This window comes from Mobula hypostoma, chromosome 14, assembly GCF_963921235.1.
Source record: "Mobula hypostoma chromosome 14, sMobHyp1.1, whole genome shotgun sequence".
Classification (NCBI taxonomy): domain Eukaryota; kingdom Metazoa; phylum Chordata; class Chondrichthyes; order Myliobatiformes; family Myliobatidae; genus Mobula; species Mobula hypostoma.
Window position 1 is genome coordinate 59860737 of NC_086110.1, and position 18244 is coordinate 59878980.

General features: G+C 44.1%; 1 protein-coding gene across 1 annotated transcript in view; it reads right to left on the minus strand.

Moving 5' to 3' along the window:
* gse1b (Gse1 coiled-coil protein b) overlaps positions 1-18244 on the minus strand; it is a 784409-nt gene that overhangs the window by 14239 nt on the left and 751926 nt on the right. The window contains exons 12-14 of the mRNA XM_063067194.1: positions 7879-8149; positions 5838-5954; positions 3809-4165 (exon numbers count right to left, since the gene is read on the minus strand). Of these exons, the coding sequence (XP_062923264.1) occupies positions 3809-4165; positions 5838-5954; positions 7879-8149 (745 nt within the window). The remainder of the gene's footprint in view (positions 1-3808; positions 4166-5837; positions 5955-7878; positions 8150-18244) is intronic.

Consider the following 18244-nt stretch of genomic DNA (forward strand, 5'->3'; position numbering starts at 1 on the left):
TTCCTTTCCATAGATGCTGCCTGACCTGCTTCGACTGGGGCTGGGAAACTAGGAGACAATGCCTCTTGGAAAAAGGGTGCAGAGAGCATCCTGCAGATGGCCACTAGGAGGACTGGTTGACCTGTTTTTCAGTGTAAATCAATGAGTGAGGAGTGAGCTAGTCAGCCATCCCATTGTTAATTTCCTGGGTTATTCTAAGTCAGAACCATCAGACCATTTGATTCTAGTGGCCACCATGTTCAAGATTCAAAGTATGTATAAATTATAAATCTGGAGATTTGTTTGCCTAAACCCGAAGAACCCAATTACAAAAAAAAGGAAAGACCATAGCCACTGCACTGAGAAAGAAAAACACACACACACACACACATACATACACCAGTCAGACAGACAGACACACACACACACACACACCATTCTCAAATCCAGAGGCCTGGAACCTAAATGGAGTATCAGCATTAGTCAAATCCAGCACAGAGTTGGGATTGACCCTGCAATTTGTATACTGGGACAGCAGAGGTTTTAGGAGGGCTGGATAGAGAAACAACAATTGTTGAGGTCAGTTTTACAGGGGAACTACTTTTTCCTCATTAATTTCCATTCCTCTACCCTATCCCCTTTTGCCACCACTGCCTTTCCTCCAATTGAGCAGGGTAATATAGGCACTTCAATTCACTGTTATACTTCGGTTGTGTTTACTTAGGTCTGAGTTTAAGCCAGTGGAGTCACGCAAAATAATAGAAAGTGTAAACAAATAATCATTTGCAATTACTGCTGGGAGACAAGTTCATAATTTCCTTTTGGCGAAAAGACAGCTCATTAATGGGATTCTTTGTAAGGGAGCTCTAGCCTGGATCTGTTTCAAGACCAGCAGGGGTTTAGCTTTCTGAAGTCTGCACAGAAAACTGTTGCTAATCCACAAAGATTTTGTGGGAAACAGCAATCTATTTAAAAGCCCAAGTGCAGGGTGGCAATTGCCCCCTATCTTTTGACCAGGGAACAGCAGCCTTCACCAGTGAGCTTAATAATTTCAGGTAATCTATCTGTTATTCTAAATTATATACAACACAGACCACAGATTTAACCTATGAATTTCCTGGGATACAACTGGGAGGGCGAAAACAAAACTGCAGATGCTGGAAATCTGGAAAAAAAAGGAAAATGCTGGGGATAATCAGCAGTCACACAACTTCAGTGGAGAGGGATACAGTTATCATTACAGATGGATGACCTTCCATTTTCTGGTCCCCTTTTTTATTTCTCAACTTCTCTATTACCACCTTCTCTTTTACTCAAGTGCATTTGACGATATCTATCTATCATTTTTATATATACGAGAGAGAGAGAGAGAGAGATGGATTCATTTCACACCACTGTCTGTAAGGTGTTTGTACATTTTCCCCATGACCACATGGATTTTCTCCAGGTGTTCCGGCTTCCTCCCACAGTCCAAAGATGTCGGTTGGTAGATTAATTGGTCATTGTGAATTGTCTCATAATTAGGCTAGGGTTACATCTGATTTGCTGGGCGGCATGGCTTGAAAGGCCAGAAGGGTCTATTCAGTTCTGTATCTCAATAAATGAATAAATAAACCTGTGGGGTTAGGTCGGATCGTGTGTATCTTCTAATAAGATATTTGGGCCTTGTTACGTAATGCTGAGTTAGGCATTGTTCAGGTTATGCTTGGGATATGGTGAGCAGTTTTGGGTCCCTTATCTAGGAAAGGATGTGTTGGCATTAGAGATGGTCAACGAGAATGAAAGGGTTAATGCATGAGGAGCATTTGATGGCTCTGGGCTTACACTCGCTGGAGCTTAGAAGGTTGAAGGGGGTTCTCATTGAAACCCGTCCGATATAGAAAGGTCTAGACAGAGTGAGCATGGAGAGGATGTTTCCTGCAGTAGAGGCCTAGGACCTGAGGGCACAGCCTCAGAATACAAGGATGCCCCTTTAGAACAAGTTGAGGAGAAATTTCTTTATCCAGATTGAGGCAATTCTGTGGAATTCTTTGCCCTAGATGGCTATGGAGGCCTAATCATTGAAAAGGGAGGTTGATAGGCTCCTGATTAGTAAGGGTGTCAAAGGTTATGGGTGAAGGCATAAGAATAGGGATGGCAGGGATAATAAATCAGCTATGGTGGAATGAAGGAAGCGATTCAATGGGCTGAATGGCCTACTTCTGCTCCTACATCTTACAGTTATGCTACATAGTCCAGCTCAGTAGCATCATGAGTGGTGGTAAAAGCAGATATATTAGAGAATCTATCCAACAAACTTCCGGAGGAACTCAGTGGATCGGGAAGCATCTATAGTGGAAAAAGGACAGTGAGTATTTCAGATTGAGACTCTTCGTCGGGGGGGGGGGGGCGCGGGAGGAGAAAGGGAGCTCAGTTTAAAGTCCTATCCCAAAGACAGCATCTCTGATCATGCACAGATTTCTACATTAAAGAGACTGGGTGCTGTGGGCTGTATACAATTGAGTTGCTTTTACCTGTGAATGACCTTGAACTGTTTCTGGGGAAACTGTGAGCTTTCCCATAGATCATGAACAATTCTAGAACTATATGGAAGATCTGCCCAACAACAGATTCACAATTTTGATCTGCATTCTGCCCTTGTTTTCAAAGTTTAAAGTTCAAAGTAAACTTATTATCTAACTCTATATACGTCACCATATACAATTAAGATTCACTTTTTTTGCAAGCATTCACAGTAAAGAAATACAATGGAATCAATGAAAAACTGCACACAAAAACTGGCAAGTAACCAATGTGCAAAAGAAGTCAAACTGTGCAAATACAAAAAAAACAATACTATATATATCTAGGGTGCCTAAGACTTTTGCACAGTACTGCATATTAAGTCTTTCAAGTTAGCAAATAACACTCAATACCACTGAGCTAATATAAAGCTAAGTACTCTTATTTCTGTTTCCTAACCATCTTCCTGTTTTAACCAATATACAGTACGGATGCAAAAGTCTTAAGTGCCCTAGCTATATATCTATATATATACACACACACACACACACACACATATATATATATATATATATCCCTAGGACCTTTGCACGGTACTGTAAATAAATAAATAATACAGAGAAAGAAACTTAGTCCATTTCAAATGTTTATTTCTCCTGAAATTGATCACAGATGCAACTTATTTTTGGCCTGTGACTAAAAAAAGTCATGTGCATCATCTTAGATGCTAGAATATTTACAGCAGAGAAAGAAGCCATTCAGCCCATCAGACCTCTTGGTGGAGCAATCTTTGATTCCCATGCCCTTTTTGCACAACCCTGCACATTATTCTTTCCCAAGTGCCCAGCCAACCTCCTTAGAGAGCCCTGATGGATTCTGTTCCGACCACACCTACTAACGATTTCCAGATCATTTAACTCTTTGGAGTAAGGGGTGAGCCTTACTCAGACATATAATATCCTAAGGTGGGTTGATCCAGTTGATGTTGAGGTGTTTTTAGCTGTGGACCTAAAAAAAGGGAAATTGCAACAAATTAAGGGGCCGGCCATATAAAACTGAGATGCGTGGATATTTGTTCTTCTCAGAGAGCAGTAACTCTCTGGCACTCTCTGCCCCCCCATCCTGAAGATCATCAGATATATGTAAAGAGGAGGTAGGTAAATATTTGAAGTATCAAGGATTTGAGGTCTATGGGAAATTGGCACATAAGAGGAGTTGACACCAGCATAGATCAACTGTGATTAAATGGTTGGACATGCTTAAGAGACCTAGTGACCTATTCCTCCTCCAATTTCCATTGGCAGTGCATGCAGTTGATGACCCTTACCTTTATGTTTCTGTAACGCTCGTTGTGTGGACTGCAGTACAGACTCATGGAACTGCTGGGCAAAGTCCTCAGCCATGAATGCTTCCCAGGGCTTGCTCTTCTCAGCCGTGCCATGTGGGGCAGCACCGAGACTGTCCTTCTGGACTGAGCCCGAAGCATTAGTGAGCACGCTCACCGACCTCCGCCCGCCGTGGCCTTCGTGCGGCCTGCTCTTCTCGCCAGGTTGGACGGCCTCCTTTGGCCGGCTGGCTGCCTCCGGCCTGGCCAAATCGGCACTTTTCCGGAGTTCTGGCAGGGGCGGGGCAGCACCCGGAGGCTTATCCGAGTCCGTGGCTGAGTTTGTATTCGACGAGTCTGCTACAAAAGGCAACAACAAGGAGAAAACACACAGGGTTTCAGAACTGGTGCTTTTCAACATTAACAGACAAATTCTTCAATAAATAAGACCACAAGATCACAAGACATAAGAGCAGAATTAGGCCATTCAGCCCATCGAATATGCTCTGCCATTCCATCATGGCTGTTTTATTATCCCTCTCAACCCCATTCTCCTACCTTTTCCCTATAACCTTTGATGCCCTGAATAATCAAGAACCTATCATTTCCCAGACATGAATATAAATATTTTGAAAGGAGACTTTGAAAACAGTTTAATTTCTTCCATCTGATAGAGCTGACTACCACTGGGACACAGTTCAGCTGGCACTGCTCCCTTGTAGCTCACATCTGTTGACCATAAAGCTACCAGATCTTCATAAAAGGCCTAATACTAGGGGGCGATGCCTGGAGAAGGCAACATCAATCATAGAGAATCTCACCATCTGGGACAAGCCCTCTTCTCCTTACTGCCATCAGGAAGGGGCCACAGGAGCCTGAACACCCACACTCAATGATTTAGGAACAGCTTCTTACTTCATCCCCACCCATCCACCTTACCCCTCACCTAGTGCTGCCTATCACTTGCCAGCTTGTTTTCCTTCCCCTCTCCTCATCTTCCTATTGTAGCTTCTGCCCCCTTCTTTTCTAAGCCCAAAATGTCAACTGTTTATTCCCTTACATAGATGCTGTCTGGCTTGCTGAGTTCCTCCAGCAAGTCAGGCAATATTTATGGAGGGGATCATTGAAAAAAGGTCCACACTGTTGTGCCGGCCCTTTAACCTACTCAAAGATCAATGTAACCCTTCTCTCCCACATACCTCTCCATTTTTATTTCATCCATGTGCCTATCTCAGAGTCTCTTAAATGTCTCCAATATATCTGCTTTTACCACCACTCATGATGGTGCATTCTACTCACCTACCACTCTCTGTGTAAAAAACCTACCTCTGACATATCCCCCTATACTTTCCTCCAAACACCCTTAAGTTGTGCCCCCCTGTATTAGCCACTTCTGCCCTGGGGAAAAAAGGCTCTAATGCCTCTTATCATCTTGTAAACCTCTATCAAGTTGTCACCTCTCATCCTTCTTCTTTCCAAAGAGAAAAGCCTTAGCCCACTCAACCTAGATGCTCGCTAATCTCGGCAGCATCCTGATAAATCTTCTCTGCACCTTCTCTAAACCTTCCATGTCCTTCCTATAATGAGAGCACCTCTCATTCTTCAGAACTGCAGTAAGAGCCATGCTCCTGGTAACTCCCACTGACAACTTCATTTCCTACAGCTAATCACAGGTCTGGGAGACCAAAGAGTTGGTGAAATGGTCTCTTGACTGCTTTTCTATCCTCCCCAACTCAGAGTCACCATAAATCCAGAAAGAAAGCAGCCCCAACATGCATCGCCAACTAAACCAGCATAATAAACTTTGGAGTACACCACCGTTTCTGAAGCACGTTGAAAAAAAAAGTAATTGCGTTAAAATCTGAAATAAAACCAGAAACTGCAGGAAACAGGAGCAGGTGAGACACCATCTGTGAAGACAGAAATTGAGTTAGTGCCTCGGGTTACAGATCCTCTGTCAGAACCCTCTGCCAAATTCTGGGCTTCTCAGGGTATAACTATAAAAGGCACCCATATAGAGGTCAATACTCACCGGTCTGAACTGAGCTGGGGCTGGTACACGATGGAGGAGAGGTGTATTTAAAAGGTGTGTCGGAAGGTTGTGCCTTCTGTTTTATGGACTGAATCATCTCTGTCAGGGTCTCCTTTTCTATGAGGTGAGAGAGAGAGAAGCTCTGATAAATACCTTTATTAATACACAGCATAAGCAGACAAATGAAGGAAGACATATCAACGTGTGAAGTAGGTGGTCTCTACAGTATATTGGCCTTGAAACAAGTAGTGCCTGGTAAACGTTTAGATGTGCACAGTCCCAACCCTCCACCGAGCAGATCCATAAAGAAATGGACCCAGGCCTCCCCAGGAGATGTCACTGGTGATTTAGCAACCACATATTCCAAGATGAAAACCGGGAATAGACAGGCTCCATCCTGACCTCTGGTTCAAAGTTCAAAAGTTCAAAGTAAATTTATTACATAAGTACATATATGTCCTCAATAGACTTAAGTTTGGTATTTTCTCATGACAAGGTACCAGCACAAACACCCAAGTTGGTGTGGTCCTTCATTGATTATATTACTGTTATTATTCTATTATGGATTTATTGAGTATGCCCACAAGAAAATGGATCTCAGGATTGTATATGGTGGCATATACTTACTTAGATAATAAATTTACTTTGAACTTTGAACCAGAGGTTAGGATTGAGCCTGGGTTGCTGGAAATGTAGCATCAGCACTAACTGTCGCCCTCGTGCACTAATGCAATCACAAAGAAGGCACGCCAGCGGGTTATACTTCATTGGGAGTATGAGGAGATTTGGAATGTCACCAAAGACTCCAGCAACTTTTTACGACTGTACCGTGGAAAGCATCCTAACTGGCTGTAGAATGTGGCTATGATTATAAATATCAGCCAGTCAGCTATTTCATTGCCACTGCACTAATAAATCTGCCAGTTAAAGAGTAGGTTCTTGGGAGATGCAACGGAGGCACATCTGTATTTTATTCCCCATTTAAAGCAGGAAGAATTCAAGCAACAATGCACACAGATAAAATGTCCCCCACAACAGGAATGAGAATCCAGTCAGTGCCCGGTTGTTTCTCAGCCGCGGTTTTAAAAAGCCTCGCACTACGGGTGCTAGGCATCTGAAAGAAATGGCAAACATGCTGGAAATACTCAGCCGGCTTCATCATGGGCACTAGGCTCCCCACCAAGGAGGACAGCTTCAAAGGGCAAAGCCTCACCAGGGTGGCGTCCATCATCCAGTACCCACATCATCCAGGAAATCCCCCTTCTCATTACTACCATCAGGACGAGGTACAGTAGTGAAGACTTACACTCAATGTCTTAGGAACAGCTTCTTCCCCATCAGGTTTCTGAAAGGTCCATGAAACCATGAACACTGGCTCACTATTTTGCTCGACTTCAGTATTATTTATCTTTTACATGTATATTCTAATTGTAACTTGTAATTTTTTTTATGTATTGCACTGTATTGCTGACGCAGAACAAAAGAAATTAACAGCATTTGTCAGTGATTATAAACCTGATTCTCATTTTTGTGAATTCTTCTTTTAAGATCTCAAACGATAGCAATATTTTTACTCATACAGTGGCTCACAATAAAAATTTTGGAGGGCAGATACTTGTCGACCTTAGCCTCCCCATAATGCACTCACCTCAGTATGAAGCAAGCAAAGGTAAGAGAGGGTAATATTCCTGGGGCACTGAATTAATTGGAGGGACGGGAGTGACATAGGGAGAAGAGAGAATGCCTGGGGTAGGACGGGGTCCTTGATTATGTTGGCTGCTTTCCTGGGACAGCGTAGGGGAATCATTGCTGGTTGCAGTAAGGAAATTTGTTAATATAGTTAAAGAAAATGAAAGATATAGTCAGAGTAAATAGACGGAGTCAACAAGGGGACGGTGTTTTGTGGGGAGAGGTGAAAGCAGATGAAAAATAGGTAAAGCGGTTTATTATTGTCACACATACCGAGGTGCAGAGAAAAACTTTGTTATGCATGCCATCCATACAGATGAAGATAATGAATACAAGGGAAAAGCACTGTTACCCTTCCGTTTCTCCGGGAGGATATGCGCGAGGCTGAACGACGTCAGGAATCTCTTCTTCTCTGCCAGGTCGGGTGTGCTGTTCATCTCGTCGGCGCTGTACTTGCTGGGCAGCCTCAGCTGGGACGAGGGCGCCTGCCGCTTGCTGGCGACCGGCGGCGGCGAGGGGCTCCGCTCCATCAGCATCCGTCGCCGCTTGCGTCGCTTCTGCTTCAGCAGCTCCTCCCTGCGGGCGTGGGTCGTCAGGCCGAACATGCACAGAAACTCCAGCTTCTGTCAATGACACAGGTAATTAGTCTCCAAACCCTGGGACCGAAGGGAGGTTCCTCCGAAAAGGAGACCTTTCCAATTGGATAGTTTTCTCAAAGCACTACTCTGAGTTCTAACAAAGACTTGATCAAAGTACATATACACTAACTTTCAAGAACTCTACAATTCAAGTTCCCATTATTACTTATTTACTTATTATTTATTTGAGTATTATTTATCGACAGTTTTATTTGCATCGATGTTATTTATATTTGCACAGTTTGTCTTTTGCACATTTGTTGTCAGTTTTTGTGCGTAGTTTTTATTGATGCTTGTATTCTTTGTTCTACTGTGAATGCCTGCAAGAAAATGAATCTCAGGGTTCTATACGGTGACGTATACGTACTTGGATGATAAATTTATTTTGAGCTTTGACGTACGATCTTGAAATTCATTTTCTTGCAGGCATTTATGGGAAGATAAAGAAATACATTCCTCCAAGAGGAGCACAACCTTGTCACAGGGATTGGAGGCTTGCGTGTCTCAGTGACCTGTAGAGCTATGTTGGCTGGAGTCAGGGCCTTGTACTTTGACTCTTGGTAGGGTCACTCACGTCAAAAAAGGGGAGAGGCCAGACTAAGAGTGGTCCACCGGTCCTCCAGGTTCGGGGGTTCAGCTCAGGGCTAACAACCCTGACGGGTTAAAACGCAATTGTTGTGGAAACAGCAATGAAAAATCCTTGTATACAGAGATGGAGGACTTTCATTGCTCCCCTCAACACCAGCGCAACAGGGAGTAAGTAACTAAAGAAATACAACAGACTGGACATAAACAAAGACTGATGCAAATAGAAAAGTAAATAAACATTACTGAAATAAGTAAATAATACCAAATGTCCTCTCTCCAGATCAATCAGAAATAACGGGGTAGAACCAGGTCATGGGTGGAGGCAATGCTTGATATTTAGTTACACGGACTTTATGTAAGCTGGCTGTTAGTGTAACAGACGGTTCAACAACGCTGCCTGCTTTCTCTCACCGCCTGAGGCTTCTTTCTATCGCACACCTCTGAACAGATCAGACTTCACTACGGAGACTGCTGACTGTGGCAGGTTCTGAAAATCGCCCTGACCTTCTATAGACCGGCCTGTCGGTGGGTTCCCCTCACTGTGTAACTCCTTCACCTCAGACTGAACTCAGTGAGATCGAGTCAGGCTGTGCAGCTCAGAAGTGCCTCCTCGGGCCACCACACCCTCCTGCACTAATCCCGTTAACCGGCTTTAGGACTCTATCCTTCATTGCCATGCCTACTTAAGTGTCTGTCTTAAATGCTTATGGAAGGTAGTAATTGTATCTAATTCCACCACCCCTCTGCCAGCCTATTTCAGGCATGAGTCCGCTGCGCTCTTTTCCGTAGATGCTGCCTGGCCTGCTGAGTTCCTCCAGCATTTTGTGTGCGTTGCTTGGAATTCCAGCATCTCCAGATTTCTCTTGTTTACGACACCAAAGATGCTTTCAGAAGGTTGTGATCCAGGCGAAGTGGCGGCTTCTACCAGCTTCTGGACAAAGCTACAGATAACAGGAATCACACACAAAATGCTGGCAGAACTCAGCAGGTCAGGCAGCATCCATGGAGAGGAACAAACAGTTGACGTTTCAGGCCGAGACCCTTCATCAGGAATGGAATGGAAGGGGAAAGAAGCCAGAATAAGAGGGGAATGAAAACAAGCTACAAGGTGATAGGTGAAGTCAAGTGAGGGGGAAGGTAGGTGGGTGAGGGAGGGGGAGAATGAAGCGAGAAGTTGGGAGGTGGTACGTGAAACTGGTAAAGGGTTGAAGGAGAGAGGAGAGTGAGCCATGGGAGAAAGGGAAGGAAGAGGGGTCCAGTGGGAGGTAGATGATAGGCATTTGAGAAGGGTAGGTGGGGACCCAGAATATGGAACGGAAAAGGAGGGAAGGGGGAGAAGGTACAGCTGACCAGAAGTCAGAGAAATACATAGAAGCTCGTGCCATCAGGTTGCAGGAGGCTATCCAAATGGAATATGAGGGGCTTATCCTCCAACTAAGCCTCCTTTTCACAGGAAACCTTTCCCAATAGAGAGGCACCTAAAGCCAGAGGGCATAGGTTTAGTGTAAGGAGGAAGAAACTCACAGGGGGTCTTTGGAAGCACCTTTCATCCCAAGGCAAGGGTGGCTGGAATCTGAAACACACTCCCTGACTAGGTGGTGCGGTCAAATACTCTCACATTTCAAAAGTATCTTGACAAAAGTTCAAAGTGCATTTTTGATCAAAGTATGCAAATAATATAAATAATACCAGTTGCAAATAGAAAAGTAAATAAATATTACTGTAAATAATACCAAATGTCCTCCCTCCAGATCAGCCTTGAGATTTTGCCTCCTAATAGGCAGCCACGAAAAAAAGGAACCCAAAATAACCCATAAAAAAGACCATCCAACACCCAATGTGCAGAGAAGGAAAAAATACAAATCATGCAAACGATAAATGCAAACAAACAGTGTTCTGAACGGAGTCTCTCACCAGACCCTTAGTTCAGTGCAGAGCGTAGCAGCAAGCTGAACTGGCCTATCCCTTTGCCTCAGGCTCCGACACCCCGACCTTTGCGATCTGGGCTAGCACCTAAATGGTCGTGCAAACATCGAGTTCTGTCGCTCCAGTACACTCGGGGACCCGAACCTCGACAAGGATGAGCAAACTTTGGTCCAAGTGCGCAAGTGGGATTGATTACTACTGTGGATAGCTGATAGAATGAACACTGTGGGCCGAGGGGCCTGCTTCTCTGCTGTGTAACTCAATGATTTCGCTGATAAAGGGAGGGCTGGAAAGTCTCTCAGAGAACATCTCTCGTGAAGCAACTCGTCAAAAGTCATCCCTGAAGCTCCTCTGCCAGCCTCACATATCTAATTTCAAGCTGCTAAATCGGAGGATCCATGAATGTGAGAACTAATGATCCCATTCAGCCCTTTAATTGTGAACATCAGTCCAGGGAATGGAGAAATGCAGTGAGATGATAATGTAATTAAATGAAGATTGATTAACTCTGGACTAATTTAAATAGTTTTTACACCTAATTCGGGTCAATATGTTGGCAGTTCACATTATTCTGTCAGTGATTAAAGACACCCACGGCTGGAATATGTACCCAAAAATCAAATCTAAATCACTTGAAGCCACCATTCCTGTTAGATACGGGAGAGAATTGGAAATCATTGGACCGCTACAGGCACTTTGATGTATGGAATCTTGTTAATGCAGGTACAACAGGAAGTTTGAGGGGCACTACTGCAAGAACACACATTACACGGCACAGGCCTTTCGGCCCACAATGTTATGCTAACCTTCTAGGCTCCTCTAAAATCAATATAATCCTTTCCTCCCACATAGCCCTCCATTTTTTATTATCCATGTGACTATATAAGAGTTTCTTAAATATCTGCATCTAACACCACCCCAGCAGTATTTTCCACACACTCACCACTCTCTGTGTAAAAAAAACTTACCTCTGACATCTCCCCTATAAACCTTCCTACAATCACCTGAAAATGATGTCCCTGGTATTAGCCACTTGAGTAGGTTTCATGGTCGGCACAACATTGTGGGCCGAAGAGCCTGTAATGTGCTGTACAATTCTATGTTCTACATTCTATTTCCACCCTAGGAAAAAGTCTCTGGATATCCACCCGATCTATGCCTTTTATCATCTTGTACACCTCTATCAAGTCGCCTCTCAGCCTCCTTTGCTCCAAAGAGAAAAGCTCTAGCTCACGCATCTTCAAAAGACATGTTTTCTAATACAGGCAGCATCCTGGTAAATCTCCTCTGTATCATCTCTAAAGCATCCATCCTTCCTATAGTGAGGCGACCAGAACTGAATACAGTACTCCAAGTGTAGATGTGGATGAGTGTGGAGGCAGTCAGCATAGTCAGCTGGAGCAAGGAGGCCCAAAGCCTCCAGGCTTTGTTGGTACCTCAGTGAGGTATATCATGAGCCAATAAGATATCACAGCAGAATTAGGCCATTTGGCCCATCAATTATGCTCCACGCTTTTATCACGCCTGATCTATTTTCCCTCTCAGCCCCATTCTCCTGCCTTCTCCCCTTATCCCTTCATGCCCTGACAATTCAAGAACCTATCAACCTCTGCCTTAAATACACATACAGACTTGGCCTCCACAAATGCGTGCAGCAAAGAATTCCACAGAGTCACCACTCTCTGGCTAAAGAAATTCCTTCTCATCCCTGTTCTAAAAGGATGCCCATCTACTCTATGGCTCTAAACTCTGGTCTTAGATTCTCCCACCACAGGAAGGATCCTCTCCACATCCAGTCCATCGAGGCCTTTCAACATTCAATAGGTTTCAGTGAGGTCACCCCTCATTCTTCTGAATCCCAGTGAGTAGAGGCCCAGAGCCAAAAAATTTTCTTCAAATGACAAGCTTTATACATTCCCATCAAAGACAGAGTTCCATGAATACACCTGGAAGGACAAATTAAGCAGGTGCATGGGATCACCAATGCCTGTAGTCTTCTGCCTAAATTATACACCATGTTGAGTTGGAAATACAGAGTAGTTCCTTCATTATCATCCTGGTGTCTACATCCTGAAACTCCCTATTCAACGGTTCTGTCAGATTACCTTCATGTTAAGGACTGCATTATATCATTAAAGTGTCTCACCACCACCTTCTCAAGACCATAAGATATAGAAACAGAATTAGGCCATTTGTCCCATTGAGTCTGCTCTGCCATTTCATCATTGCTGATCCATTTGCCCTCTCAGCCCCAATCTCCTGCCTTCCCTCCCATATCTCTTCATGCCCCGACTAATCAAGAATCTAACAACCTCTTCCTTAAATATAAATAAAGATTTGACCTCCACAACTACCTGTAGTGAAGAACTCCATTCACCACTCTCCAGTTAAAGAAATTCATCACATCCATTCTAAAAGGATGCTCCTCTATTCTGGGACTGTGTCCACTGGTCTTTGACTCTCCCATTGGAAACATCCTCTCCACATCCATTCTATCAAGGCCTTTCACCATGGAATAAGTTTCAAAGCAATCATCTGTCATTCTTGTGAATACAGGCCCAGAGCCATCAAACGCTCTTCATATAACAAGCCGTTCAATCTCAAGGATAATTAAGGATGGGTAATTAACACCTAGGTCCCACAAATGTATAAAATGAGAATATATTCAATTTTATGGTAACATTCCAAATCAATGATAAACACTGTGAAATGGTCAACTCTGAGAATGAACATCTAACAGTCAGGAAAGTCTATTTTGTTTCATTCTGATTCAACTTCTTGACCTGCTGGTAATTGTCAGGGCATATTCTGTAGTTAGATTATTCAGCAAAATATTAACTCCAGCTACCAGTCTTTAGACCTGAATATGGATTGTAGATTAAATTTTAAACACGGCCTTGGACAATAGTTTCCTGGCGCAATGGACACCGGTTAATTGAAAACTAGACAATACTGATTAACATTCATTTTGGGTGTCTGGAGTGTGGGGGGAAAGAAGGAGGTGTTAAAATTATATGTAATTCAAAGGAATTGTATCTATATAATTGTCCTGTCGCTACCTTTGATTTTTAGCATATAAAATAGCATGTGATATTGGGTCAAACAGGGCTCTTCCTCTAAGAGTGTCTCATTTTGTTGAATAAAGCGCTTCTGTATCCACTAGTTTCAGCGCCTCTCCGGTGACTTTCTTCTCGCTACAACAGTAATTTCCTCTTAGTTCCTACTTCTTCCATCCCAACACTGCAGGCTGAGCTCAGTAATGCAAGGTGCCATTGTAAATGAACGGTGCATAATTATTAGCATGCAGTGAGCCCGCTCTGCACTGCTGCCTTTGGATGAAGGATCACTACCCCACCCTGCTCTGTTTGATGGTAAATTCTGTCCACAGTTTACTTGTGGTCTTGCAAGGGGTTGCTCCCGTTTTTATCACCGTGAGAGATAAACCACTCATCAGAGCGAGCAGCGTGGAGCAGTCATCTCTTCAGCTGCATAAAAATTAAAGATGCAGCCGCGATACTGTCATCCGGGAACTAATATTATATGGATGGGACTTAACAGTATGGAAAGGTGGCTCCGTAGTTACAACGGTTTAAAAAAAATTCCGGTAATTCATTAGGACACAGTCCTGAAGCTTCAGGTGATAAATGAAGCACTCTGTGGAACAGTGAACCTGGCAGACAAGGGAGGTTTAATCACAGATAGATAGTAATGGCAACTGCGCTGAAAAACCATTGATTTGTATCACTGTAGCAGTGCAGGGAGGCCATTCAGCCCACTGGGTCCACCCTGGCCCCTCTGCAGATGGTACCCTCTCCCCAAATCTTGATCAGTAACACTGCAGTTGTGTTTTTATTCCAGTACCAATCCCCAAAACTGCAGCTGCCTCAACCCCCTCCTTTCAGAAGACACTACCAATTCACTGCCTGGAGTACTTAGAAACATAGAAAACCTACAGCACAATACAGGTCCTTCAGCTCACAATGCTGTGCCAAACATGGACTTATTTTAGAAATTACCTAGGGTTACCCATGGCCCTCTATTTTCCTAAGCCTCATGTACCTATCCTGGAGTCTCTTAAAAGACCCTATCACATCCGCCTCCACCACCGTCGCCGGCAGCCCATTCCACACACTCACCGCCCTCTGCGAAAAAACTTACCCCGACATCTCCTCTGTACCTACTTCCAAACACCTTAAAACTGTGCCCACTTGTGTTAGCCATTTCAGCCCTGGGAAAAAGCCTCTGACTATCCACACGATCAATGCCTCTCATCATGTTATACACCTCTATCAGGTCACCTCTCATCCTCTGCCGCTCCAAGGAGAAAAGGCCGAGTTCACTCAACCTATTCTCATAAGGCATGCTCCCCAATCCAGGCAACATCCTTGTAAATCTCCTCTGCACCCTTTCTATAGTTTCCACATCCTTCCTGTAGTGATGTGACCAGAACTGAGCACAGTACTCCAAGTGGAGTGTGACCAGGGTCCTATATAGCTGTAACATTACATCTCAGCTCTTAAACTCAATCCCACGGTTAATGAAGGCCAAAGTACTGTATGCTGTCTTAACCACAGAGTCAACCTGCGCAGCAGCTTTGAGTGCCCTATTGACCTGGACTCCAAGATCCCTCTGATCCTCCACACTGCCAAGACTCTTACCATTAATACTATATTCTGCCATCATATTTGACCTACCAAAATGAACCACCTCACACTTATCTGGGTTGAACTCCAGCTGCCACTTCTCAGCCCAGTTTTGCATCCTATCAATGTCCCGCTGTAACCTCTGACAGCCTTCCACACTACCCACAACACCCCCAACCTTTGTGTCATCAGCAAATTTACTAACCCATCCCTCCACTTCCTCATCCAGGTCATTTATAAAAATCACGAAGGGGTCCCAGAACAGATCCCTGAAGCACACCACTGATCACCGAACTCCATACAGAATATGACCCGTCCACAACCACTCTTGGCCTTCTGTGGGCAAGCCAACTCTGGATCCTCAAAGCAATGTCCCCTTGGATCCCATGCCTCCTTACTTTCTGAATAAGCCTTGCATGGGGTACCTTATCAAATGCCTTGCTGAAATCCATATACACTACATCTACTGCTCTTCCTTCATCAATGTGTTTAGACACATCCTCAAAAAATTCAATCAGGCTCGTAAGGCACGACCTGCCTTTCACAAAGCCATGCTGACTATTCCTAATCATATTATGCCTCTCCAAATGTTCATAAATCCTGCCTCTCAGGATCTTTTCCATCAATTTACCAATTTCCTGGGCTATCTCTACTTGCTTTCTTGAAAAAAGGAACAACATCTGCAACCCTCCAATCCTCTGGAACCTCTCCCGTCCTCATTGATATGCAAAGATCATTGCCAGAGGCTCAGCAATCTCCTCCCTCGCCTCCCACAGTAACCTGGGGTACATCTCATCTGGTCCCGGAGATTTATCCAACTTGATGCTTTCCAAAAGCTCCAGCACATTCTCTTTCTTAATGTCTATAAACTCAAGCTTTTCAATCCGCTGTAAATCATCCCTACAATCACCTTTTCCATAGTGAATACTGAAGCAAACTATTCATTAAATACCTCCGCTATCTCCTCCAGCTCCATACACACTTTTCCATTGTCACACTTGATTGGTCCTATTCTCTCACATCTTATCCTCTTGCTCTTCACATACTTGTAGAATGCCTTGGGGTTTCCTTTAATCCTGCTCGCCAAGGCCTTCTCATGGCCCCTTCTGGCTCTCCTCATTTCATTCTTAACCTCCTTCCTGCTAGCCTTATAATCTTCTAGATCTCCATCATTACCTAGTTTTTTGAACCTTTTGTAAGCTTTTCTTTTCTTCTTGACTAGATTTTCAATAGCCTTTGTACACCACGGTTCCTGTACTCTACCATTCTTTTCCTGTCTCATTGGAACGTACCTAAGCAGATCACCACGCAAATATCCCCTGAACATTTGCCACATTTCTGTCGCACATTTCCCTGAGAACATCTGTTCCCAGTTTATGCTTCCAAGTTCCTGCCTGATAGTTTCATATTTCCCCTTACTCCAATTAAACGTTTTCCTAATTTGTCTGTTCCTATCCTCTCCGATGCTATGATAAGGGAGATCGAAGTGTGATCACATCTCCAAAATGCTCTCCCACTGCGAGACCTGACACTTGACCAGATTCATTTCCCAATACCAGATCAAGTACAGCCTCTCCTCTTGTAGGCTTATCTACATATTGTGTCAGGAAATCTTCCTGAACACACCTATCAAACTCCACCCCATCTAAACCCCTTACTGTAGAGATGCCAATTAATAATTGGGAAATTAAAATCTCCCACCACAACAACCCTGTTATTATTACACCTTTCCAGAATCTGTCTCCCTATCTGCACCTCTATGTCCCTGTTACTACTACTGGGTGGTCTATAAAAAACACCCAGTAGAGTTATTGACCCTTTCCTGTTTCTAACTTCCACCCACAAATACGCAGTAGACAATCCCTCCATGACTTCTTCCTTTTCTGCAGCCGTGACACTTTCTGATCAGCAGTACTATACCCCTGCCTCTTCTGCCTCCCTCCCTGTCCTTTCTGAAACATCTAAAGCCTGGTACTTTAGGTAGCCATTCCTTCCCCTGAGCCATCCAAGTCTCTGTAATGGCCACAACATCATAGCTCCAAGTACTGAACCAGGCTCTAAGCTCATCTGCTTTGTTCATGATGCTTCTTGCATTAAAATAGACACATCTCAAACCATCGGTGTGAGTGTATTCCTTCTCTATCACCTGCCTATTCTCCCTCTCACTCTGTCTCCAAGCTTTCTCTATTTGTGAGCCAATGGCCCTTCCTCTGTCTCTTCAGTTTGGTTCCTACCTCCCAGCAGTTCCAGTTTAAACTCTCCCCAACAGCCTTACCAAACCTCCCTGCCAGGATATTGGTTCCCCTGGGATTCAAGTGCAACCCGTCCTTTTTGTACAGGTCACGCCTGCCCCAAAAGAGGTCCCAATGATCCAGAAATCTGAGTCCCTGCCCCCTGCTGCAACCCCTCAGCCAAGCAGTTATCCTCTACCTCCTTCTATTCCTATACTCACTGTCGTGTGACACAGGCAGTAGTCCCAAGATTACTACCTTTGAGGTCCTGCTTCTCAACTTCCTTCCTAACTTCCTGTGGCCTTTTTTCAGGACCTCCTCCCATTTCCTATCTATGTCGTTGGTACCAATATGTACTTATAAAGGCAATAGGGAAGGGTAGGGTTGACTCTCACCAGTTCAGGTTGAGATCTATTTATCACATGTACATCAGAACATACATTGAAAATCATTGTTTGCATTACCCAAGGATGTGCTGGGGGCAGCCAGCAAGTGTCACTACTCATGCCTACAACAGTCAAAGAATGGATCCATAGCCTGCTGACGAATGGGTTTGTGGATTGGTTAATGAAAGTTGGCCAGTGCCTGTAAAAGCCTCAATTACCCCTCCATCAGGGGAAAAGCCATCCCAACCACTGAGCACATCTACTGTACATGAAATGCTGTCACAGGAAAGCAGTGTCACCCCACCC